The sequence below is a fragment of the Lates calcarifer genome, linkage group LG4, assembly GCF_001640805.2.
Source record: "Lates calcarifer isolate ASB-BC8 linkage group LG4, TLL_Latcal_v3, whole genome shotgun sequence".
NCBI classification, from domain to species: Eukaryota; Metazoa; Chordata; class Actinopteri; family Centropomidae; genus Lates; species Lates calcarifer.
The window spans coordinates 21,191,817-21,217,094 of record NC_066836.1 but is presented as its reverse complement, the minus strand read 5'-3'; the positions used below and the strand labels follow the sequence as shown (position 1 = coordinate 21,217,094).

Here is a 25,278-nt window from a genome sequence, read left to right as displayed (position 1 = left end):
ATAAGTGGAGAACGCTGTTCATGACTCATCCAACATTCGTGGATTATATTCACAGAGAAAATTAGAAGAAAATTAGTGAATGCCACAAATTACTCATGCATTCCACTTAACAAATCTGTTGGCATGTGTGACTCTTGTGTGAAGCTCACTGTGTTTTGGTGAGAAAGACTGGATGTAAAACTCCACAGGTCCCTTTTTCAAATATTCAAATATTAGCTGCCCCACTTTCACTGTGTAGCGGCTGGAAATTGTCCCAAGTTGAAATCATTGTCTTGAGTTATCATCAGCCATTGGCTTTGGATGGATGTAAATTACTATACTGAGGCAGAAGTGAACTGCTCCCTCCATCTAAGAAGTCTGGGGAATAAAAGTGGGCAAAACCTTTGGACATGTTACTGCCTCAGCCTCATGTTGATCAGAATGTGCTAATTTAATCTTACAATGCACAAAACAAGACATGAGGCATTTGAAGAAATGCAAGGACCATCATTTGATTGTTTTGAATCTGGTGTTTGGGTAATGCTTGATTGTAAAAGCACACAGGAATGCAACACATCAAAAATACAGATCTGTGTAATGCAGACCTGTAAAAATGGGATGATGCCATCGCGAGCAATGGCCTGCAGCAGCCGGGGGGCACCAGTGAGGCTCTGAAGCCCCGCCCCACAGCAGGAGAAGAAGGAGCCAATCACAATCACCCAGGGTGATGGCCAGGCCAGAATACCAATCACAGGGTTCTTCTTTACTGAGTAACCAAACCTGGAACAGCCACAAACATATAAACAGTTCACTAGATGTGTGTCTATACAGTATTATAATAATCAAAGAGACCTTGTTCTGGCTCTATATGCAAAAAATGGCTGGAACTGAACCTTTTTAAGAACTCAATAAACTGAACAATGAAAGTACATTCCACTTTGATTTACTTTATATATCCTGGTGTCAGGTTTCATGTTAAACACCAATTATTCTGTCTGTAAAAATAACTAGTTAAACACTCTGTGACACCAACAATAACCTGTAAAATATTAGTTTGCCACCATTTATTTCTCCTCTGGGTTACAATGAGTGGGAAGTCAATTTAAAAGACACTTACTTGTCTCTCAGTACCACTCCTTCAATACAGGCTCCAAACAAGACCACACAGGAGATGTCTGTCAGTTAAGATGGAAGAACCTGCACTTTGCATTTCATTTCCAGAAACAGCCTGATCACAGTCATGCTATCTTAATCACAAACTTACATACAAGCAAATATATGCTTGTGTGTGAGCACACAGAAATTAATGTATACTGTATCTAGATATACTGAACACTAACTAACACACAAACAGACACTGTGAGAGATTCTAGAGGATACAGATGAAAGAGGTGGTGAGAATAGCCATTATGGTTCCTATTGGGATCGACCTCTGGGCATCTCTGAGATCACCTGACCTATTAGAACCAGCCATTATACCTGAAATAAAGCACATACACAGACACAAACACACATACAGTAAGAATTGCAGCCGCGCACAAGGTATTTTTTGATCTAGCACATAAAACCTCTTAATCTATGTCAGTGTACTTATTCAATATCATTTAGATTCCTGACACATTAATGTCTTTTTGCTCTTTCACAGGGGAGCTGTATTGTAACATTTACCTGTGACAGAGGGGAAGTATATTCCCACCAGTAGAGTGAAGAAGGTGGTGATGTCATTGAAGACATATGGTGAGATGTCTGTGGTCGTTTCCTTGACTGGTGCTGAAGGCTGGCTTTCCTTCTCTATCAATGTACCAGCTGGACCATAGTTGCCCCACAGGTTGTCTGATAGAAATACAGACCCAGGAAAGCATCATCAGCTTGAAGAATATGGTATGATTCATTCCATTGCAACTTCTCTAAAAACTTCATGGAAATGTAGCCATTAGCTTTCAGTTCCTTGTGTGCAAAGTTGATCATTTAGCCTGAGGGTGGCACAGGAGGATATCCCACTGAATTTTGGCTCAGCAGTCCTTCCTGGCTTCCTTCTCACCTTTGATAACTCCACTCAGAAGCCCAGGTATGGCCTGTATTTCTGTCAGGTTGTTTGAGATGAAGTACTCTTTGCAGGTGGCATTGGGATATTCGCTGTCACAGAACAGGGGCCAGAGGTCAGTGGTCACAGTGATGTTTTTCACTACCTTCGTCTTCGCACATGTTTCAAACTTTTCATTCTTCAGTGTGCGGTTCCCCAACAAACAGATCCTGAAGAGAGAGAGAGAGAGAGATGTAGTGTGGTTAGATGGGAGCTACTGTATCTGCTGTGGAGCTTAGTTTTGCAGAGAAACACATGCTTTCGACTGTTTTAGCTTTGATACACTCTAAGCATATTTGCTGGGATTTTTTGAACAGTTTATTTTTAAATTAACCAAACAGCTTTTATGATTAAAGTGCTGCTTGAATCCCATTTGTGCAGCATTTTACACATTCAACATTGGATTAGATTAAATTTGCTTCATGCTGTTGTGTATGGATCATCTTCTGTATCTCAGGTGTCCTTTGCCCTCTTGATGAAACCTGTACCACTGAGTTTGAGGCAGAAATTCAAATTTCTTTATTTATTTTTTTTCATAATTGTATCCCCTTCATCTGTTCATTAAGCAGTGAGAGGGTTGTTCATTCTCTGTCTGTAACAAACAACAAAACCAAAACATTTGTCTTTCCCCTCAGCCTGTTGAAAATCTACCAAACAGACTTCCAGCAGGGAAAATCGCACTGCTAACATCAGCCTGCATGCTTGAGACCTAATTAGCTGGTTGGCTGAAGCTAATGTCATCACTGATCATTTTAGATGTTAAATGAACCTCATTCTTTAATATCACTGCTAACACAGTGCTGTCTGTGCGTAACTTGTAAGCAACAATCAGTGGGAGATCAGGTTAGGTAGTGTAAAGTGTGAGAAAGCCCACATATGGAGGAGGTTGAGGTGATCAGTGGGTCAAACACAGAACTTTCTCCCAGGAGACTGGGTTTCATGTCCTGTTTAATTTTTTGACTCAGTTATCATATTATTAGCTTTTTTTCTTGTTGTTATTTTCAGAGGCTTTCTGGCAGAAAACCCTGAGGACAAACCTCTCCCATGAGCACAACAGTCACCAACACAAGTTTGTTAACATAGTGTGTCCTTGCCCTAACTGGCTTAGCTGCCAATCAAAAATACAAAAAGACTGTCTCCTAGGTTTGAATGGCAAAAGAAACACTTCTGATGTGTCTCCACAGACCTTTATACTCTCAATATTAAAAACAAAATACATTTTACTTTTTTTAAATTCAAAAAGGGATGTTTTTTGTCATTTTAGAGACAAACATGTTAATATTTTCAGTTAATATTCTTGTAACAGGAGCATCACACTATGTATCCCAACAGGCCTGTGTTTCCAGTTTCATCTTTATTTTTCAAACATTTAGCAATAGGGCTAAAGATTCCTCTCTGTGGCACACAGAGGTTATTTGGCTGCTACTCACTTAAACTCAGGTGGTTCGATGAGCGTCTTGATGACTCCTGCATAAGTGGCCATGATTGATAGAATCACACAGGCCAGAAACACCAGAGCCAGTTTGTTCACATACCTGCAGAAAGGAGGGGAACACAACTAAGTTTGTGTGCAGGTGTATGGGCGTGTGCGTGTTTATGTGCGTGTGTGGAAACTTACTTAACCCCTACAAACACTACCAGCGCCATGAGGACCAAGCAGCATGTGCCATAGACACGCATATTGTTGGGCATTGCCGCACCTTCCTCAAATAGTGTTGCTGTTGGAATAATGTATGTCTGGCAGTGGGGAGACAGCACAAAGAGAGTGAATGTGTCACTGATGTGCAACAAAGTAACCACTGATGTCCTCCAGTCTGTCAGAGTAGTAACATACCAGCAGAATCTCTATGGTGCCCAGAATGTAAAGGGATCCAGCGAAGGTGGTCCCCAGGTAGAAACAGAGTCCCACTGCTCCTCCAAACTCAGGACCCAAAGATCTGGAGATCATGTAGTACGAGCCACCGGCTTCAGAGAAATTGAATACCATTTAGACTACTACCAAATTCATTCCTTGGCTTCTAAACTTTATTTTGCAAATGTTTGCAGAGATTTAGATGAACCTTTTAAGCCTTTTAGTCAGTGCACAGCGGTCAGCTGAATACACACAAATGTCTTTTGTCCCCCCAGATTTATCTTATGACCCCAAGTTGAGAACCACTGCTCTACATAATAATATAACTACACTAAGATGTCTTTGTGCTTTCATAAATTCTCATATAAATGACTGTGTGCTTAATGTGTCAGAACATTTCCTAGTTTTTGCTGAACAACTTCCTGACAGAAGTTTTAGGAAATGAGAAGACCATAAATAAAACATTACCAAAGTCCTTTTATTTCTGTTCACCACAGAAAAACTGCTTGTGAATTAAATATGGGTAGAGAGTAAACTGTGTTTGCTATTGCAATTTGCTATTGCTTGTCTTTATTCATTTGCAGTGTATTTGTTGCATCATGATGCAGTCACCATCATATATGCACCACATAACAACTCTGGCATTTCAAATTAAGTGTTGAGAATCCCTGCCAAAATTGCTGCTGCAGTTGCAAGCCATTGTGTTAAATAATAAATGAAACATTTCATACTGTACCTGGGACGACTCCATTGGTTGCTATGGCACTCATTGATATGGCAGTGAGTAAGGTCTGCAGGGAGAGAAAGAGGACAGACGTTATGTTTGGTATGGAAGAAAAACAAAAGTGTTGCAGGCTCTGTTATATTTTATGTGCAGGAATAATACTGTTTCAAAAGGTTGTGTTTCAGATGATATACTGCATTTTCACGCTATCACAGATGTATTCAAGCTTGCTCCAAAAGTCATGTGATGCTTTTGCTCTTTTAAAGTGTAATAATATCAGTCATTACTATATATTGCTGGGAGTCATTTGATTTTTTTGTATATAAATTGAGTATTGTTACTGACACCACAACAGATATTTAAAAAAAAAAATAATAATATAACAAAAGACCATAAACAAGAGAAAATAGTTGGCTTAACACGAGGAAAAGATTGCTACTCAGATATGTTTTACTGGGTGACACATTTGAAAATTAAGTCAGTCAGTCATTCTCATGCCAAGTGCACCATTTAAGTGCACAAAGTCCTCCTTTTAGAGTCTGGACTGACACTGCTTCCCAAATGCAAAAGAAAAAGGTCCCACATTATTATAGAATTGAAATGTGTTGTCCTACAGGAAAAAGCACAATGCATCCAAGCCTATATATTATTATTTTAAACTACCTATTCCTTTATTTCAGTGGCTTTATTGGAAATTAGATATCTAACTCTGACCATGTAATTTAATCACAATCATCTATCCCACAATTCCTCAAAACTATAGGACTGGTTGTTAGTTTTGAAGAATCCTGTTTGATGGGATTTTGTTTACTGTTTGTATTTTTTTTCTCCAAGGGGAAATAAATACACCCTTAAGGCCAGATGAGACAAGATAAATAATCCAGATAAATAATCTTAGCTTTAAGAATATTACAGGTCATCAGTTCTTTGTTAGAAAACCCAACTACATTAATCACAATACATTATGTGCCTATAGGGGAAAGGATTTGGGTTCAAGGCCTTGCGTAGTAGTCCTCAAACTTCCTTAGTCACCAATACAAGAGTATTTTGCCACAAAACATTACCTTTAACAAAGGCTCTGACTTTATGACCAAGGGTTAGAAGAGAGACCACTGATTTTTTTTCAATGTTAAATGTTGTTGTATAAAAACTTTGTTTAAATAAATTAATAAAAATTCAAAATTTGGTTTGAGCGGGAATTATGATTGAGGTATTGCAAAATTAGGGTTTCATTGTGCTTCACAGTTTCAAAAAAGGATTTGAATGAATATTTAAATCTAAGATAAGTGACAACTGTTAACAGAATAAGAGCAAATTAGGACAAAGGGAGCATCAAATAAAATGCCTAAACAGCATTACTAACATCATATCTTTACCCTCTGTCATCTCTTTGGGCTAAAGCATCAGAGCCTGGCAGGCTGTGCATATATTGTAGAAGGGTATTGTGTGCAGACTGTTCACATTGTATCACGAGTGCTGAGCATTTAAGTTCAAACATTTCAAACAGTCAGTTCTCTGTTTGGCCATCTGGAGCTACTGACGTATGAATCGGGTTGTAAATAAGACACAAATTTTCTGCTTGTTCTGAGGACTCTCCTCTGAGCTCAGGCATGGACATTAATGTTGTCATTAATCAACACCACAATTTCAGAGGAGGGTGTATTGATTGGCCTCCAGTTTGTTTGCTAGGCCATAAATCTTAGACTCAACCTCAGACATGTCATTGTTCAGTTCAGGCATTTATAGAATGATACAGAGTAGCCCTTTGTTTGTCTTCACATCATTCACAGTATCATTAATGTGAAATATATCCTACAGTTCTTCCTTTTGTCAGGACGACAGCATGTATACTTGTTGGATTTATTATTTACGCACACAGATGCAGCACATGGAGACAATGGCAAAGGATCCCAGGATTCCTGCTGTGCCGACGATCCAGGTGAGACGCAGAAAGAGAATCACACCCAGGATGTTCTGCATGCAGGGCAGGTAAACTCCAATGAAGGTTCCCATCTGGGGGACCTGGGGATGGATAAAAACACATACATGTGTATACTAATGAGAATCAAGATGGGAGGAAGATGATAGAGGAAGGGAAGAAAAGGGGCTTCCAAAGACACCCCAAAATGACATTAAAACTAGTCTGCATGTGTCCTGTCTTATCCCACATTTTGATGCACACACACACACACACACACACACATACACAAAAGTGCATCCAAAAATTTGACGAAAATTAATACAAGGCTTCAGCTGCATTTAAATCAAATACATCCAAAGTCCTTTTAGTGCAAAATGCTCTCTTTATGTGGGAACTTTTGCACCAAGATGACCAAAACTTTGGAAGATACCCAGTTGATTTGATCAACTCTGACTGCTAAGGCATTAGCCTCAGCTAGACTTTAAAATGGATATTTTTTGTTACACAGAACATGGGCTGTAGATTTGGCTGCCCAGTCACCTTCTCTGAACTTGTTAGGGGGGAATCTCTTTACAGCCAGTATGGACAGAAGGAATAATTACAGTTACCAGTGACACTCTGAATGTACATGAAGACAGGTGAATATTGTATTACACTTGTAGAAAAGTGTGAACCAAGTTATGTGGTATAATAATAAAATAAAACATGGTGAGTAACACATGCACATGCAGAATTTTAAAGGTGTAATGATAGCACCACAGAAAAGCTTTAAATTCCACTTCATTGTAGTTATATACGTTATATAATATTGTAAAATAAAATTATATACCTGCGCTGTCAAAACTTCCTTCAAATAGTTTTTACACAATGCAACTGTTGGCTTGTCATTTGTGGCATTACCCGTGGTTCTTATGAGTTGCTTCCTCTACCATTTGGATTAGACAGAAATGCATTAGGATCAAAATTGTATTAATTAGGATTGGGGAAAAATATTGTTGATATTTTGTTTGTGTGTTTGTTTGGTTTTACTGAATGCACCTAAAAACATCCACAGTGGAAGAAATCAAAGAAATCAACAACACTGAAATTGTTATTTTAAAGACAGTACATCAGATATCTACCAAATATGGTGGAAAAATTACTTTTATCTCATTTTATTGTAAAATGTTAAAGCTTTAGAGTAAACCAAAGTTAACCAAAAATGTATTGCATTATGTATATCTGTATTACCTTAATGTAGCTGAGGTAAAGTATTGTCTATCATCTATAAAACAGCTTTAGTTGAAAAGTATCATTATTGTGTTTAAGCTCCTACAGTGTCATCACCATCATCCCTTTCTTCTACAATATCAACAGTATGCATCACACTGCATAAACACACACACACATATCTACCTCTATTACCTCCCTCCCCCAAACCCAGAGTGTACCTACCATTTTTCTAGTTACAAACACTTTGTCCTGGGCATTCTCCACTGTACTCAGTTGTCTGCCTAAATGCTGCGAAGTGCCTGATGTGGATTTCCAAATCTCCCACATTTTCTCCCTGTCTTTGTTACTCTGTCTTTCTCCTCTTGCCTCAGTTTTACTCCCCCTCACTCTTGCTGCATTGTCAGTCTTGATCCTTTTAGACTCATGCCTCAGATATCCCTCTGTGTAGTCTTAAAGAAAAAAACACAGCTATCATTCAGGGGGCGGGTGTTAGTAAAATATCATCATGCTTCTACACAGAGCAACAATCCAAGGTCCCACTGTCTTTCAACCAAAGACTCTGGGTGTTCACTGTCAGGAAATCTACAGAGAATGGGTGGGGGGCAGACTGAGAGGATAAAAATGTCAAGTAACAAGTAACTAAGACTCCATTGTGCCCAACACTATGTAAACTGTGTAGGCTAAAAGCTCTGAAAATGAACAGCACGGCATATTTAACCATACTGTTGTAAACTGCAGACACTATGTGTTTGACCTGGCTGCAGCCCTTTACTGTCCAGGTGGTTCAATACTTATAAGTCTGCAGTAAAGGAGGAGAAAATACCCAAATGATGTATATGTCTATTCAGTGTGAAGCTACAACCAACAACAGGTTAGCTTAGATTAGCATAAAGACTGGAGACATGGGGAAACTGACACCGACGATACATGGAGACAGTGCCAGTCATTCCCACACATAAAAGATTTTACAGACCAGCTGATATTTGGAATATGCTTAACTCACTAACAGTATCACTGCAGACATAAACTATAGACTCTGCCTATGGTTCCAGACTGTTACAAAGAAACTGTGAAATAGTTTGTCATGTCATGGCTTTAAGTGCATATCCACACACAGTCTTTCTCTTTGTGTGTCAGTTTCACATCATCTGACCCTGTCAACCTGACTGAGGGTAGGGGCGCCAGGAACCACCTCCACTCTCCACCTCCAGCTGGTGTTCAAAGACAGCGTCCTGCATAACAGACACAGTTTTCAGTGTTAGCTGCTAATGTATTCTGCATTTGCTGAATGTTAGGATTTTTTAATGGGCAGCCCACACTGCTTTTGTGTCACATGAACCTCAAGTGACTGAATCTGGATAGATTTTTAAAGGTCATAATGTCTTATCTCTCACTTGCTTCATCAAGTTACCTCTGCCCTCTCTCTTTCTCTTACCCTGTGACCCACTTCAGGTTTTGAGTATGTAGTGTCTCCAAACTGGAGAAGTGACAAAATTGTACTAAGGTGTATTAAAAGAGGACAGCATGCAGGTTGATGGCCACTGCAATGGAGGAGCTGCAAAAAGTTAAAATAGATAGTAAAAAGTAAAATACATTGCATTTCGGCTTTTTCTAAACCATGCAGTTTCTTTTCTTTTTGGTTTTGCTCACACTTTTTAAGTTGACAAGGACTGGCTGAACTCCTGATTAAAGAATGGTACACAATGGATCATGGGGGACCTGAGGGCTACAAAGGCTCCACCTGTTGTCCATTATTTGACTGAAAAAGGGCCATTGTGACATATTCAGTCTAGAAATTTTTAGATCCGGTCTCTGATGCACTGACCCAACCCTGTCTCCTACATATGATGTATTTTGAAGAAAACATAATGCCAACTGCATTATGTTTTGCCTTAATGTGATGATGAAATACCGTTAAAGTACTTGATATATATATATATATATATATATATATATATATATATATATATATATATATATATATATATATATATGTATCACAAATGTTGATACTGAACATAACAGTAAAATGTTGCCAATGTATTTAATATTTTTCAATAGCAAATATATGTTTTCTAGCAGAATATGTGATCTTGAAATACAATATTCACTTGTAGTGACAACAATGTGCAAAGAAAATACAGTGAAGATTTGATCAAATCTTTATTTTAAACCTACTGTGCCATCAAACTTTATTTGGAAAGTTATACGGTATAGTATTAGTTGTTTTGGCTCTGTTCAAATTAGAAATTGCATTTGAAAAGAAAAGTTTAAGTGATAACTTTTAGCTTAGGATATTTAGAGTGTATCTACATCAGTATGTAGATACTAACTTGTCTAACTGTGTGTATTAAAAGACCTACATTTGCTCTGTTATTGTACAATTAAAATAATTAAAAATAATGACGTGACAGCAAAGGTATCAAGAAAATAGTTATAGTGAAGAGAAGGTAAATAAAAAATAAAAGTGCACTAAAAATAATTACAGATAAAACTGAAACCATCACAGAGAAGTTCCTCATGTTTTCTCAGTGGTAATAGTCATGTCCTCACATACAGTACAGTATTTGACACACAGCAATGACACAGGAACAGTCTCAAGATATCTTTGAGCTCCTTGTAGGAGCTAGCAGTTTCTGTCTTTTGTACTACAGGCAATAAAACTTGAAAGTCTACTAATTAGTTCATAGTAAATCTCTTTCTCACAATAAAGTCCATTATTTCAATATGTTTATAAACTGTTTTATCTCTTCATGATATCCCAAAGATCAAAGTCTACAGTAACTCTATTTAAACTGTATTTAAAGATAGACTGCAAAACTGAGAGGCAGAAATTCTTTATGATACAACAAATACTAGGTCATACACCGCCATTTACCATCAAGGCATTTTTGATTCCTGAAAATGACTAGATAATAATCCTTTCCCATGCAGTTCATTTTTTATAGAAACACTGCATTAATTTAGAGACAAGTGTTGATATTTAAACAAAAGCAGTTAGACAAAAGCAATTAGAGTTCAGAGAGTGATACTGGTATGCACATTTAACAAGGACAATATAACAACAGTGGAAAAGAGCAATGTACACTTTCAAGACCTTTCACTATGCATTTTAAACTTTTTACATGTCATTTTACACTCTTTTTGTTACAGTTAGAATGAGGGAGAAGGTTTGGGTTAGAAATGTGGCATGAAAAGAGTGTGTTGAGTTGAGCCTAATAAATTAGCTCTTACTGTAATTACTGTGATGCAGAAAAGAGAGTAGTTATTAAAGGAGATTGTGTGTACAATCATTGAACTGACTGAGGCAGATGGGATCCCTTAAGGGTGAGTTTTCTGTGCTTGTCTGCTAACTGAGAGTGTGAGGTGTGAAGTGTACGAGTCAGTACAAGTACACCAATCACAGCTGTTACAGTCTGCATCACCACGACTTGTAGTTACATTTCTAGGGAGGTGCAAGTCAGCCTACAGCATAGGGTATGATGCTATGCAGTACATCTGCTGAGGCTGCGTTGTCAATTAAAGGCAGATATGTAAATAGGCCTTAAGGAGTTAAATGACAGTACAGGGCTTAATATTCAGGGCTTAAGAATCTTCAAACACTATAAAATCTGCAGGAATTGGTTTCTAAAGCAGAGGTACACAGGATGCCTAAAAATCAAAACCGAAAGTCCTTACTAGGAGTAGGCTCAAAACTTGTATTTATAAAAGTGTGTACCGTGACAGTGACCCTCCTGACCCCATCCTCGTTCTCTGCCTCCTCATGCTCACGAACACCCTGGGTCAAGTTGGTGTAGTTGGCCAGCTTGTTGAGAAGAGATGAAACCATTGGGGTACTGTCCATTTCCTCCTGTAGAGAGGCAGAGACAAATGAATTCAAATATCATTCTGGATTTTTTTTATGTGTGCATGAAATGTTTTAACATTCAGTGTACAACAGTGTACATCTGGAGTCTTACCTCAAACAGGGCCATGTTCTTGCCATCATAATAGTGTTCTCCATCATTATCTGGGTTGATGAATGGCCTGGACTCTCTCTGACTGTCATCTCCTAGTGAGATACACAGGAAAAACACGCATACTGTAAGACACATGCTTCTAATAGAGCTGCATGAAGGTAATGGGTACTGTTTTTGTGTAGTATCTGAAACAGTTGCAGCAGTGCTAGTTGTAATTACTGTTAAGAAAGTGCCAAAAAGGCAGGCTTAAAACACAGAATTTTCCCCAGTGTCTGGGTAGTATACTTTCAGCACAAAGATGGTTTTGTAGAAAAAAAACAAAACAGGGCTTTGTCATGTTTTTTGGGAGGTTTAGAAAGATCAACAAAGTGTAGAGTCTGTGTCATAGTCTGGCATTAGCTAAAAATAAGAGAAGTATGAGAAGAGAACTATGAAGCAGTATGTCCTGTGAAGCTAACTTTACAATTGTCATTAAAACACATAAACACAATTTTTACTGAATAAAAAAATGTCATGATGTAGAACAGAATATTGAATGTAAGGAACCTGGATAATGTTAGCAACATTATCAAAACGGGCAACAGTGTTTTGATTTTACCTTAATGGCTTACTTTGTAACAGGTATTGTTGGACACAGGACACTTTACTTCTTGTTAGCTACCATAGACTGTGTATACATTTTTATGTACAGCCTATGTCAGCAAAAGGTTCTTGTGACTGTGGAAAATTCACGTGGCTACTGTCAGAAGATATCAAGTAACTTACCTGTGTTAGTCTTATTTAAGATGTTTTGTTTTTCTTTGTATAAAAGCAGCATGAGATTCAGGACCAGTGGGACCTGAGTGACAGAATATGCTTCTTCTAATACTTTAGGATAAGAGGATCCAGCACTGTTTCTGGACAATCAAAGGACAAAGCTTTCAGTTTTTGGCAGACATTTTAAGGTTATGCCCACAATTTAGCCTTGCTAAAATCAGCTCTTGCACACTCTTAAAAAAACAGAGAAACATTGAGTGACATCAAGACGTGCCGTTCAAGCTGCCTCTCAGATTGGTTAGCCTAGCCCCTGGTTGTCATGCAGTGGTCTCAGGCCATTAGATATGGCGCATTATCACACTACATCACACTGTTGTGTTGTGCTCATCTTTATTAGCTTGAAGAACTCAAGAACCCAAGGCCTAACAGTGGGTCAGATATCACTGAAGGGAAGATAAGAAAAACACTGTACTGTGGTTGCACATGACATGATGAAGATGGTAACAAAATGTAGCATGCAATGATGAGCAGGGGATATTGTTTGAGTATGCTGGCTTTGACTACATTCATGCCTACAGTGGGTAAACCACTGTCAAAGCTCAGAGTCAGATCATCTGTCCTTTAAACAAACTGAAAGGATCGCTCTGACAAAATATAATACCCAGTGTGCAGAGGTTAAGGTCAGTGTTAGATCTGTGATCAATGTTTGCTTAAATGAATTCTGCAGTTACTTTGTATTCATCCTAAGCTGCTGATGCAATTGAATTTCATAAGAGATTGAACGCTGGTAAAAGCAAAGTAGAACAACACCTTACTTTTCATGGGAAATGGATAGCTATTTACTCATAGTGTCTCAACACACTATCTCACAGCTTGTAATACAGCATGACATGAGTACATCTGCACATTCAGACACACCTGTCACCAGGCAGGTCATCAGAATGCACTGTTTTCTCTGATAGAGGGAGGTGGATGTTTTCAAATGAATATATGACTGTGGCCTGACCTATACATCAGAACATTCTGGTGATACAGCAGAAAAAAACAAATACCTGGGCAATGTTAGCTCGGCCATATTAGCAGTTACATTTCCATCTAAATGTGATGACTTTGAATAAAAAAGAATTAACATTAGGAGCTGGTTTGGAGAGATAAATGTCTCTAATATTCCAGTCAGGTACTGCAATACCATCTGGGAAGAGGAGGGCAAGAGAGCATAACTAAGAGAGTGCCAGTCAAATCTCAAACAATGAAAAACAATGTAGAAAACAGGATGGAAATACGACATTTATGTTTGTTTCATGTATTTATTTGATTGACATTAGAGTCTCTTTATCACCCAACTTTGCTGCATTTTAGTTTTATCAGTACACCTACTTCTCATTTCAGCCAACCAAATCTTTTTTGGAATATATTGAGAATTTAGGCGGGTTTTCTGCATTTCTGCTCCATTTTTTAATGTTCGTAAAACCAGGAGGATGGAAACCCAACTTGTGTCACATGAAGGCACATTTCATAACTCACAGGAAAATTATATATTTACCTAAATATATATTCACCATAGTGATATAAAACCACTAGGAGGCAGGACATGGTGTGAAAACAACAGCAACACAGTAATTATACACAAGCTAACTGCTATTAACCCTGTAGTCAATTGTTTGCTGACTGCCGGCACAAAGAACTGAAGGTCATATACACAAAAAATTTCATAACAATGGACATGCGCATTCTGACACTAACACACACACACACACACACACACACACACACACACACACACACACAGAGTCCTTTAGCATGGTCCCTTGTAACAATTTTACAGTACTGCTGAGCTGTCTTTTGAACTCAGACCAACATACAAATATGTATTATTGTGTGTGTGATGACCTTTGCTGAACATGCATTCCCTAACACTTTCCTTGACCTTCAATCCAAATTACCTAACCATAACTTTACATTAACAAATTCTAATGCTGATCTAAGCTTAAGTTTCTTGCTGATCCTGTTGGAATTATTTAGAGTAAAATATGAAAAAAGTATTTTAAACACAAATCTCTAAGGTGACACCAAAAATCTCCTGGGATAGGCTTTAACAGTGTGAGCACCTCTTTCAGCAGTCACTCGTTTTTTTCATCTGCTTACACAAAATCAAAAATTTCACAAAGCTGCTCATGCAGTAATCATGTTAACCAGCAGATGTCCATATTCGTCCATGTATAACAGCACAGAGTCATGTTGGCTTAGTTCATCAAGTGCATCACAAAATGTACAATGCAGACTTGAATAACATGACACTACATTGTTAACATGTGTAATTGCAGAACTTGACTGATGTGTATGTAATCATTGAATTTTCCCTCTTATTTTAAATCCTGTAGAGTGATCCTACTTGTCCAGATGAGAGCTGTGCATAGACATGTCTCTTCCCACATTAAATAATACATCTAACTTAAAAGTAACATCCTAGCTGTTTGCTAAACAGCAATGATGGTGTTTCCCCTTTAAAGAAAGCTGAGTCGCAAAAGGTTAATATTTATCCCCCGTGTTCTTTTGATTTCATTTTGTACAGAGCATGAAAGACCAGTTGAGTTGGTGCACATGATCTGTCTATTAACAAAGGACACCTTACTGGACTTCTGGGTATTGAAGTAAGAAAAATTTTACTGATGCCATTTTGAGCTGTGGAAGTATGTTATGGTGTATAATGCGTCTAACAGAAGAACAGTGACAATCTAACAAAACAGAATGTCACAAGGGACTTAACTAAAAATAAACTTCCTTTTAAATCACTGCACAGGAGAAGAGCTTTTATTGTCAGTAAACCCACCCCATCTGGAAACAATGCTATATATGATGATTAACGTCCTTTTCTGCTTTACAGTTGTTAGAGGTGTTCAGTGTTAGATGCTAAGGGGAAGGAACCTGATTATCTAGGAATTTAACTGTTTAACAATAAATCAATGTAGTGTCAATTTTGCCCAGGCTTTTGGAAGCTTGTCTCACTGATCACATTACTCAGTGTAATTAGAAATCTAACCAAATGCGAGTACTGTACCATTGTCACATCATAAAAGGGTTAGTTATTTATATTTTCAGCAGTGATTTTTGTCAGTTTATCTGTGGCATATCTCCTGCTGCTATAGGGGTGCTAACTGAGGAAATGCTCATTTGGGTCATATCAGGGGGTAGGGACAAACATCTGTAGGGTTGTTTAGGGTGGTGGACTTGTTCTGAGTGTGGCACAGCTATTACAGTCCAAGATGATAAATGCTATAAACTCTAAAATAAATAAACACTCCTTGAAAAAAACTTGAAAACCTAGCCAAAGGAGTAATTCTACATTACAAGCAGAATGTGGGACAATATGAAACATGACATCGGTTACAGGATACTGCTTTGGAAAATGATGGTATGTTATTGTTTATACAGATGACATCTTGCCTAATCAGCACTGTGTAGATGGGTGTGTGACCTTTTGAGCACTGCATGTTGTGTGACTTCTGCTTTTATAAAGACAGACATAAAGTATGTATCACTGTACTGCAGTTCATTAAAGTCCTTAGTTCACAGTGAGATAGCATGGTTTTGCAGGATTTATTTAGAATGGGGAAAAATTGAATGGGACACATCATATTCAGTTGACTTGTCATGAACAATTTGAATGGTGTCATCTGTGTTAACTTGGACATTAAATATTTGACAAAATCTAGCATTTTGTCAAATATTTATATTAACAGGGGGTGTGGTGATTGAAAGATACTAGGCTGGGAGGATTTAACAAAACATCCTACTGAGTTGCATTATGGGAACTGCAGGACCTACATTGTCTTGTAAATGCTCCACCTCCACCTCCTCTTTAGTAATACTAAATCAAAGCAGCCCTTTAACATCAAGCAGACAGAGCAGAACATTCAAAGTGTAAGTTAACCATCAACTGAGACAGCTGTATGAAAAATCCTTTACATTCACAAAAGCCAGTTTTTCTGAGGTTGTTTCATGTGGTATTTTTTGCATGCTTTACTGTTAGAACTTTTGTATAATGTTTCCTTTGATTTGAGTTACCACTCAGAAGAAATTCCAGATGAATCTCAGTTTTCCAGGATTAAACATTACCCAGTGGCAGCATCATCAAATACCACAGCAGCAATCCTTGATGCCCTGACTACACGAGTACATGTCCACACAGGTACCAATGTGTTTTGAGGAGATTCAGTTGTGGAGTGAAACACCTCATATTGGCTATCAAACTTTTCTGAGCTTTGAACATCAGAATAACTCACTGAATAACCTTACATTCAAACTGAGATAAGCGTACAGATGACCAGGGAAAACTGATGTGGTCCACAAAATGGACCATAGCCTCCTGCTTAGCGGGAACTGTCAATAAAACCTTAAGCTGTTGAAGGTTTTAGGATTGATGCTCAGTGGTTTTTGCAGAGTGGAATTTAATAGGTGCAGCCACTTGGCTAGTGAACACGCTGTGTCGTGTGAGATTACGTCAGATGCTAAAGCATGTCAGTCTGCCCACCGGTAAACGCAAGCTTTTAGGGTAATTCAACCTCCAACACACTTAGACACAGGCAGAAATATTAGAAAAGGAACGGCCGACAAGACATCACATCATAATAATTTTCTAAAGTCACTTCATCGCTTCCCCTGAAATGCTTGTATAAAGTGGTATAAACCTTACAACTCATTATCTTTATCATCTTTAAGGGGCAATACACTAACTGATAAATGGGGCCATCACATCACTGGAGCCGAACGTCTGATCTGCAACATTCCTATAGGTTATAAACTCACAGTGAGGCTGCCTGAACACAGAGCATACTGATTTGATACTTGACAGGTCAGACTTGCCCTGTCTTACCTCTTTTCTATCCCTGTCATAGTAGAGAGGCAAGATTACTCTGTTTAATCTGGACATGGTGACTTGTGTGTATTGTGAAAGGAATCACTCAGTGCAAAATGCACAGAGAATTATGACCAAACTCTGCGGGTTCTGTCAGATGTATGGAGCTTTTCAGCATCTCCCAGATAATATTTTTAGTTTTTCAGTTTATTTCAGTGGCTCAGCACCCTCCTATTTTGTAATAGTTGTAAGGTTAAATTGTTAAGCGGTATTATACATAACACTGAACGCGGGACTATCAGCCAAAACATTCAAGTTGTGTTTGGTCTATTCTGAGTTTGAAATGCCCATTTTACATGTTACTGATATTATTTCATTCATTTTAAGTCAATTTAGTCAGTTATTACACTGGATAAATAATGTAACTAGTTTATTGTTGCCAGGAAGTAAGGCCTGTCTCTCTTCTTTTACTACTTGTCTTTTCTAATACCTATATACAGTACTAGCCCCTGCTGCACAGCATTGTTCTAATGATGCATTAGTGTCACAGTTTATTCTATCACAGCCTTTGGGTATACTGACGGCTTGTAAGTAATAATACTTCATTTACCTCCACTGCTACAGCAAAGCTATAAGAAAAAAAAATTTTTTTTTTTTTTTTTTTTTTAAATCTCGGGCAGTTTACTGCTTCTCTTTGTACCATCTAAAGATGATCACTGGACTTGAACCACCTAAATTTAAATAAGAATTAGGAAAATGGGGGTGTTCTAAAACTTTTGACCAGTGGTGTAGATGATGTATGATGTATTACATGTACATACTAGTGAATAATATCTTGGTCTATTATATTAAATAGACAGACACCTACCAAAACAGAGATGAATATGATAAAGATGGTCTGTTCATAATCAACATTAAATTAAATTTTATTAGGCAAACAATTCAAAATGGAACAGAGAGTTGAGATTTTGTTGTGGCATTCTGTTATTTTATAAAGATAAAATAATCCCCCTTAAATGTATACAATTACAATATTACAGCCAGCTTAAAAACTTGAAACCCATGTTTCACAACTCCTCCAGTCTTTGTAGACTGTCTTTGTCTATATACTTCTATTATAATAGACATACAGCCCTGCACTACAGCCATGATGATGCAAAGAACCCAACCATCAATCAGGGTTGCACTGACATGAGTAACAACAACACACAGTTCCTCCTGCCTAGCACACTAATCAAGCTGCCCTGCAAGTTGTAACTTGAACTGTGTCACACTTAAAGACTGAGTTTGTGTTTGTTCATGTGTTGTGTAAAGCATTTGCCTTGCCATAACGTGTATCTGACTGTTTGTGTAAGTGTTCTTACGTTTGTACATTTTTAATTATACAATGACGCATCAAACTTACACATTTTAACCTTCAGCTTTATCCCAGTGCATGCTGGGATAGGCTCCAGCTCCTCCATGACCCCAAACAGGAATAAGAAGGTATTAAAAACTGACCTCCCTGTCTACAAGCTGAAGCAGATATTTTGTCTTGTAGCGTACTCCTACCTGAGTGAGGTTCTTCTGAGTTGTCTTCATCGACTTCCTCCCCAAAAATTTTGCCCAGGCTGATAGGTTTGCTGCCTTCAGCTGCACCCGCGCTGTTGCTGGCATCCTCTGAATCCTCCACTGGCACTACAGTGAAATTGGTGGGCATCTTGGATTTTTACTTCCACGTAAGAAAGTATGAAGAGGTCTCCAGTGACAAGGACGTGACCAGGATGGCACTCGCTGATGAACTTTCACTCCCACAGTAAAGAGGAAAAAAGTTTCTAAAGGGAGTCAAATGAAAGAAATAGAGCCCTACTGGGACCCCAGTGAGGAAAGCTAAGGATTCAGTTCAACCACAACATGGTTCTCTTCTCACTTCAAATCTGTTATTTCCCTTCTTTTTGTAATGTGATCCCATGGGTCTTAAACTCAGGGTGAAAGTGCCGCCTCCTGCACATGGGGCAGGCCAAAGTCCTTCGGTGTATCTCCTCACTCTCTTTCCTTGTTCATTTCCCTCCCTTTTCTCCCCACTGCTTCAAGACTATTGCCCCATGTGACCATCTGTTTACCATATGAACAGAGCTGCAGTCCATACATGGAGAACCCTGCAGCTCCTCCCTCTACTCTGACTGTTCCACTGCTCTCACTCACACCTTTGTAATGCAAAAAGGTAAGCAAACAAACTCCAAAAAGTAATAGTATAAAAGTATTCAAAGTATTTACAAAATCCACTTTGACAAAAAAAGAATCAGCTGGCTCATATTAAAAGAGAACAAACTCAGCCAGGTCCGTTCCTCTCTGTTCATTTGGCTTTGGTTATGTTTCCTCATCTCCCTTCAGACTGGAAGTTTCCGTCTCTGGTTTGCCCCAGGTAAACAAAATGGGTGTCACCTTTCCCACAGTGTATTATGGGTAGTGGTGAAGTGCTGATGTTCAGCATAGAATGGCACCACATGCTCTCATGCGTATATGCATTGTGCCAGAAAAGGAAACACCTTGAAAACTTAGGACACTACCTTTCCTCTGTATTCTGAGTACCAGCATAGATTACAATAGACAGTCGCAGGGGAAAAGCGTTGAGCTTTGAATAACAATGGACACAAGTAAACAAGAACAGTTTTCAGTTTGTGGGAATGATCATTTTATTGGCACTCAAGCAAGGTTTTCCAAACAGTGAGGGCATTTATCTTGACGGACTGTAAGCTTCCTTTATATTACAGTAGTTCAAGAAATAGAGAGTGAGTATATAGCAGTATGAATGTATTAGTGCATGTATCAGTTTAGTGTCCTCAATTTTTTTACTTTTTTTTTTTTTTCATTTCTGTTGGACACTTCAGTACAGTGGTATAGTAAATTTGACCTGACTCATTTAAAAATGTATTGTTTTTTTTTTAATTAGGTTGAAATTGTAGAATACAATTGAACAGCAAGGTACTTCACAAAGGTAGTGCTTCTCTGCCATGAGTTGTCCTTTACACCTTACACCTAGCTAGGTTTTCTCTACTCTGGCCAGCTAAGCTTATTCGGCGTTACCTTACCCTAGCTTTTGTTACCTTTGAGCATATTCATACAGTATGACCTTGAGCTTAGCTAGACCATTACTTTAGCTTAGTTTAGGTTACCGTATTTTATTTTATTGTAACTTAGTTTAGTTTAGAATAGATTAGCTAGACCTTCCCTTAAATACTACAGAATAACTGAAACATTAAAATGCCGTATTTTGCTCGTAAGAGTTTTTCTTTGTTGTTAAACAAGTATTATTTTGTTGTGGATTGAATCAGTTATCAATTATCAATCAGTTATTTGATTATCACAAATATCTGAAATCGATGAAAGATGACAATATCACTATGAATACAAGAATCATGATTTGGCAGATGCACTTAAAGTGATTTCACCATTATGCACACACTGCAACGGACTGTGTGTATGTGTGTTTACGCTTACATACTACACCACTAACTTTCCTTAATTATCTCTCTATTTGTGTGACTGAGACACAGTTTTAAACTGAAACCAAATGACACTCAGTTGAGTAGCCTACAGTGAAAAACTGGAATGTAGGAAACCATCTCCTTCATCTCTGAAACACAGGCTGCCCAGATGTTGTTGGCCAGATGTTGTTGCCCCTTTGAAGGCTGATTATCCATTCCCAGACCTATATTCCAAAACTGCTGAACATTCTAATAGTTTCATGTGGAATACAGCATGGCATTAAAAGTAGTTGATAAACAGCACTGCCAACTGGATGTTAAAGAAAACATGGCTCATGTTTAACCTGCAGACACCCCTTCAACAGCTGGCCTGATATCAGAAAATCTCTCAACCACAAAAGCCACAAAAACAAAATTGTTGTTTGCTCAGCTTTGTTTAGGAGGTGGTGAATAGTGAACTTGTGCATATTATTTTTCCTTCTCTTTTTCTCACCAGCTGTACCTTAAAGACTTATATAGAGACTGGCTCATATTATTATGGATCTTAATGTCATCCAGATCTTTAGTTTTTAAAGGAAATTATACACGTTTTTTTTTTTTTTTTTTACCACATACCAACAGCAACAAGTGAGGTCCATGTAAAGCCAGCAGAGGGTGCTGTAGGTTAAAGTAGTAAAGTTTAGGTAGAAAGTGAAGCATGTTAGGTTAATGTCAAAACTGTCAAACTCACAGGGACAGATATTTATAGTTTGTAGGCAACTAGTGGGGGGATGATTGCAAATGGTTTTGGGCAATGGTCCACATAATATTTTATTGGTTTAAGGACTTGTAATAACAAGTGCGTTCAGCAAGGCATTCAAACCATATTTTGTGCTGACCCTGACCTCTGACCTCCCAGTGAAATGTTTGGGTGGATGTATGTATTTACTAGTATGCATGCTTGCTAATAGATATCAAAGATGCAAATCCTCCCACTACACTGTATAAAAATGCCAAACATTTCCTCACTGGAATCAGCTTATCATTGCTGTGATATCACTTAGCCCATGACTGAACTGCCACAGCTTCTCCTTCCCATACAAAACTGCTACTTTATACTCCTCAGACAGCTTAAGTGTAAATGTTAAAAAAAAGTGAAAGCAAGAGAGGTAGAGGTGAAATCAAATCCCTTTAGCAAACAGCAAAAAGGTCAGTGCTGACGCAGACCCGGGAACAGGCTGCCCTCCCTCAAGACTATATTCTTAAGTGGCTAGATTCTATTTGTAGCATTTTTACCTGTTTACTGACTCCCCCTCTCGAAACCAGGTAGCTGCGCAAACATACTGGAGGGTTTGGCCGACCTCTCGTGTCATCACACGGGGGATAAATTTCAACTGCCTGCACTGTACTGTCAGACCAAAAAACGCAATATCATGGCAAGGGACTTATGTTTATCAGGGCTGGGGTGCACTTTTTATTCAGTCAGTGGACTGGCTTCAGTTTCCTAATTTCTCATATCATCTAATTAAGTTTTCTTCAGATTGCCTGTTGAGCATTGAATAACTTAGAGGCTATTAAGACAAATGGCTCCATGTTGAATCTTTGTAGGTTATATACCTATCCCCAAAGAATCCAAGAGCTCTCTAAAAACAATAAAAGCTTCTGCTATGTCATGGAAAACTGTCTATTTGATTAAATAATAACACTGGTGATATAGCTTTTTTTCATGAAATTGTTATTATTGTTGAATTACTCTTTATTTGATTATGTGCAATCTAAAACTTCTCAGCAGCAGACTTTTGGTTAACAACAGCAGTGACACACACACACACACACAGAGAGAGAGAGAGAGAGAGAGAGAGAGAGAAATAAAATAATATTAATACCAACCAGTTACATGCAAATGAATAAACATTAAATTAGATATACTCCACAATTGAAACAATTATTTAATGATTGTCATTAATTTTAACTTGTTTCAGAGTGAGGATACAGTATGTTGTTTGTTTCACAGCTTCTTTGATGACTAACCTGCCCTGAAAATGAAAATGTCAGTGCAAGGTTTATTGGCTCAGAAGTAAAACATGAGCATATTTGAATGGTTGTTTGACTCTGTGTGTCAGGATTATCTTAGACAACCTGCTCCTGCTGTTCTGTCTGTCCTGCAGGAGTTGCCCATTGATAAATTTAACTGACAGGGGCACAAATGACTATTTGTAGCAGTTGTGCTTGCACAGACGGACCCTATACTTCCTTCCAGAGTTCATGAAAGGAGGCACAGGGCCTCTCTCAGAGAGGTGAACACATGGTACAAACAGTTTTAGAAAGCACACCAGAGATAGTAAGGCTCAGCTAAGTGCACCACTCTGGACAAGGCTTTGCAGTCCTGCTCTGTGGCATTGCCAAACCATGCCATGATATTACCAGCCAGGAGACTCTCAGTGGTACCTGAAGAAAATGTCCTGAGCACCTATGGGGAGAGCCTGAACATGGCCAGGTGACGCAGGAAGTACAGGCACTGCTGTGACTTTACTGTCAAGTTGTCTATATGGTTTGTCCATGAGTTGAACCTCTGCTTGGTGACACAGTTAATTTATTGTTGCAGTTAAGTTAATGTTGCAGGAAGCTTGCACTTTTATTTGACAGTAAACGTTAATTAGCCTGAAGTCTGACATGCATGAATCAGAGAAACGTCTAAATCAAAATGAAAAAAAAACAAGCTTTAAACATGAAAATCTTTAGTGGCAAAAGATTACTGCATTCCTCTCTGGTTTCCTCTCTTTATGAGTGCTGTGAAGACACCAGGCGGCATATAATCTTTATTTTAAAATTCTAGCTTTTCATTTAATTAGGAATTTGGTATTTTGGTCAAGCTGCACACTGTATAGCACTGAGGATCATATACAGTGCCTACATTGTCCCCATCCCTCACCTTTTTTTAGGGACATGCCCGCTCTACATGCAGCAATGCCCAGAACACCCAGTAGTATTTTCATTTATGTTCATACTCCTCTTTCTCAAACCCCTCTCCCTTTCACATACACATACTCACTCTCAGAAAAACTGAATGTTGTTTCATTATAGTGAAAAAAATAAACCAAAAACAACAAATGAATGATTTTCATAACTATTGAGATGAAAATAGTCTCATCTTCAGTGTGTGTACTCAGCCTGCTGTCAGCGACAGGAGGGCACCAGGCAAGCATGGCCAGCAGTCAGACAACTATTTTTGGTACAAGCGGAAAATTTCGATGGGGATTCTATGGTGGGGGGACCGACAGTAGGGGATCAGGGGGTAAGAAGAAAGTCTGTGAATCTTGTGGGACTGTGGGGAACAGTGACCCTCAGCCACACTCTGCTGGCACTGGAGGTCTGCATGTGGGTTACCAACAAAACAGGAGGAGAGGGAGGAGATGCCAAGGCCATAATTTGAGTTTGGGATCAGTATGTGTGTGTGAGTGTGTTTGGTGGGTGGGAGGTGTGGAACTCTGGTGAAGCCAAAATTCACCACCCTCAAAATACTTCCAAGCTGCAAAAAAGCAAGGCGTAGAATTTTGTTTTCAATCAAATCAGTGGGACAATCTGCAATGGGTGAGCCTCTTGAAATAAAACTGACAAGACAAACCACCCCTGTACTGTCACTGAGAAGTGTAGACACAGAGGAGAAAAGAGGTGAGTGAAACATGGAGGCAGAGGAAGTCTGTAGGTGGAGAATGAGAAGTAAAGACAGTATAAGGAGTATGAAAAAGTAGATGAACTGATACCTCCAGAATAGCACAAAAAATGAGAGTATGAAATCACAAACTTGTGGCTGAATGTAGGCACTTTTGTACAGGGTAGTATAGAGGCCAAAAACACAACAAGGAATAAGGAAGTTATGGCTTTTAACAAGACAAGCATGACAGGAAACTTGTGCCTCACACTGAGCAAGGTGTAAGATTACCTACTTTGAACAGTCACCCTTAACTGGTCACAGTGCAATAGAAGTGTTTGTTAAGGGAGTTTAGAAACAGTACAACTGAGTGAGATATCTGTCTGATATATTTCTGTCACCTCTCATCACCCATTCACTTTCTGGTAGAGTGAGCAGAGATTTGGCAGTAACTTTATTTCCTACTGCAACCTGTAGAAAGTTGTTGAAAACTTTTTTGGACACTCATTTGAAAATAAGTTTCATAAAGTGGATAATCAAAGGTGCCTCAAAATACACTGTTGCATACATAAAGTTGGAGTAAGTTTTTCAGACACATTCCTCTTGTTATTCCTATTTATACACATCAGTAATCACCTCTGACCTGGTGCAATGATACATACTGAGTTCCAGTTACCAATTTTGTTTTGAGAAGATATACACATTGTCATAATCATTTCATGATGCCTTTTGGTTCTTGTATGGATTAAACGACAGAGATATAATGTGTTAGTGAGCTTTAGAGGTGGACAGAGTCGGACTAGCTGTTTCCCTGTACTTCCTGCTGTAGTTATATATTT

The 25,278-nt window shown here is 38.4% G+C and overlaps 1 protein-coding gene across 5 annotated transcripts in view; it reads right to left on the bottom strand.

Moving 5' to 3' along the window:
* Window positions 1–19,743, bottom strand: part of LOC108896660 (solute carrier family 12 member 7) — a 28,647-nt gene extending 8,904 nt beyond the window's left edge. For 3 of the 5 annotated variants that reach the window (XM_018695882.2, XM_018695883.2, XM_051070173.1), the window contains exons 1-13: window positions 18,893–19,742; window positions 11,731–11,822; window positions 11,490–11,621; window positions 6,514–6,660; window positions 4,651–4,705; window positions 3,897–4,027; window positions 3,681–3,799; window positions 3,493–3,597; window positions 2,021–2,232; window positions 1,648–1,812; window positions 1,360–1,458; window positions 1,097–1,154; window positions 585–759 (exon numbers count right to left, since the gene is read on the bottom strand). In XM_018695882.2, coding sequence (XP_018551398.1) covers window positions 585–759; window positions 1,097–1,154; window positions 1,360–1,458; window positions 1,648–1,812; window positions 2,021–2,232; window positions 3,493–3,597; window positions 3,681–3,799; window positions 3,897–4,027; window positions 4,651–4,705; window positions 6,514–6,660; window positions 11,490–11,621; window positions 11,731–11,822; window positions 18,893–19,040 — 1,638 coding nt within the window. In that variant the 5' untranslated portion in view covers window positions 19,041–19,742. Of the gene's footprint in view, window positions 1–584; window positions 760–1,096; window positions 1,155–1,359; window positions 1,459–1,647; window positions 1,813–2,020; window positions 2,233–3,492; window positions 3,598–3,680; window positions 3,800–3,896; window positions 4,028–4,650; window positions 4,706–6,513; window positions 6,661–11,489; window positions 11,622–11,730; window positions 11,823–18,892 lie in introns of all 5 variants that reach the window. The other 2 variants (XM_051070172.1, XM_018695884.2) reach the window with 2 other exon arrangements.
* Window positions 19,744–25,278: the final 5,535 nt, after the last annotated feature.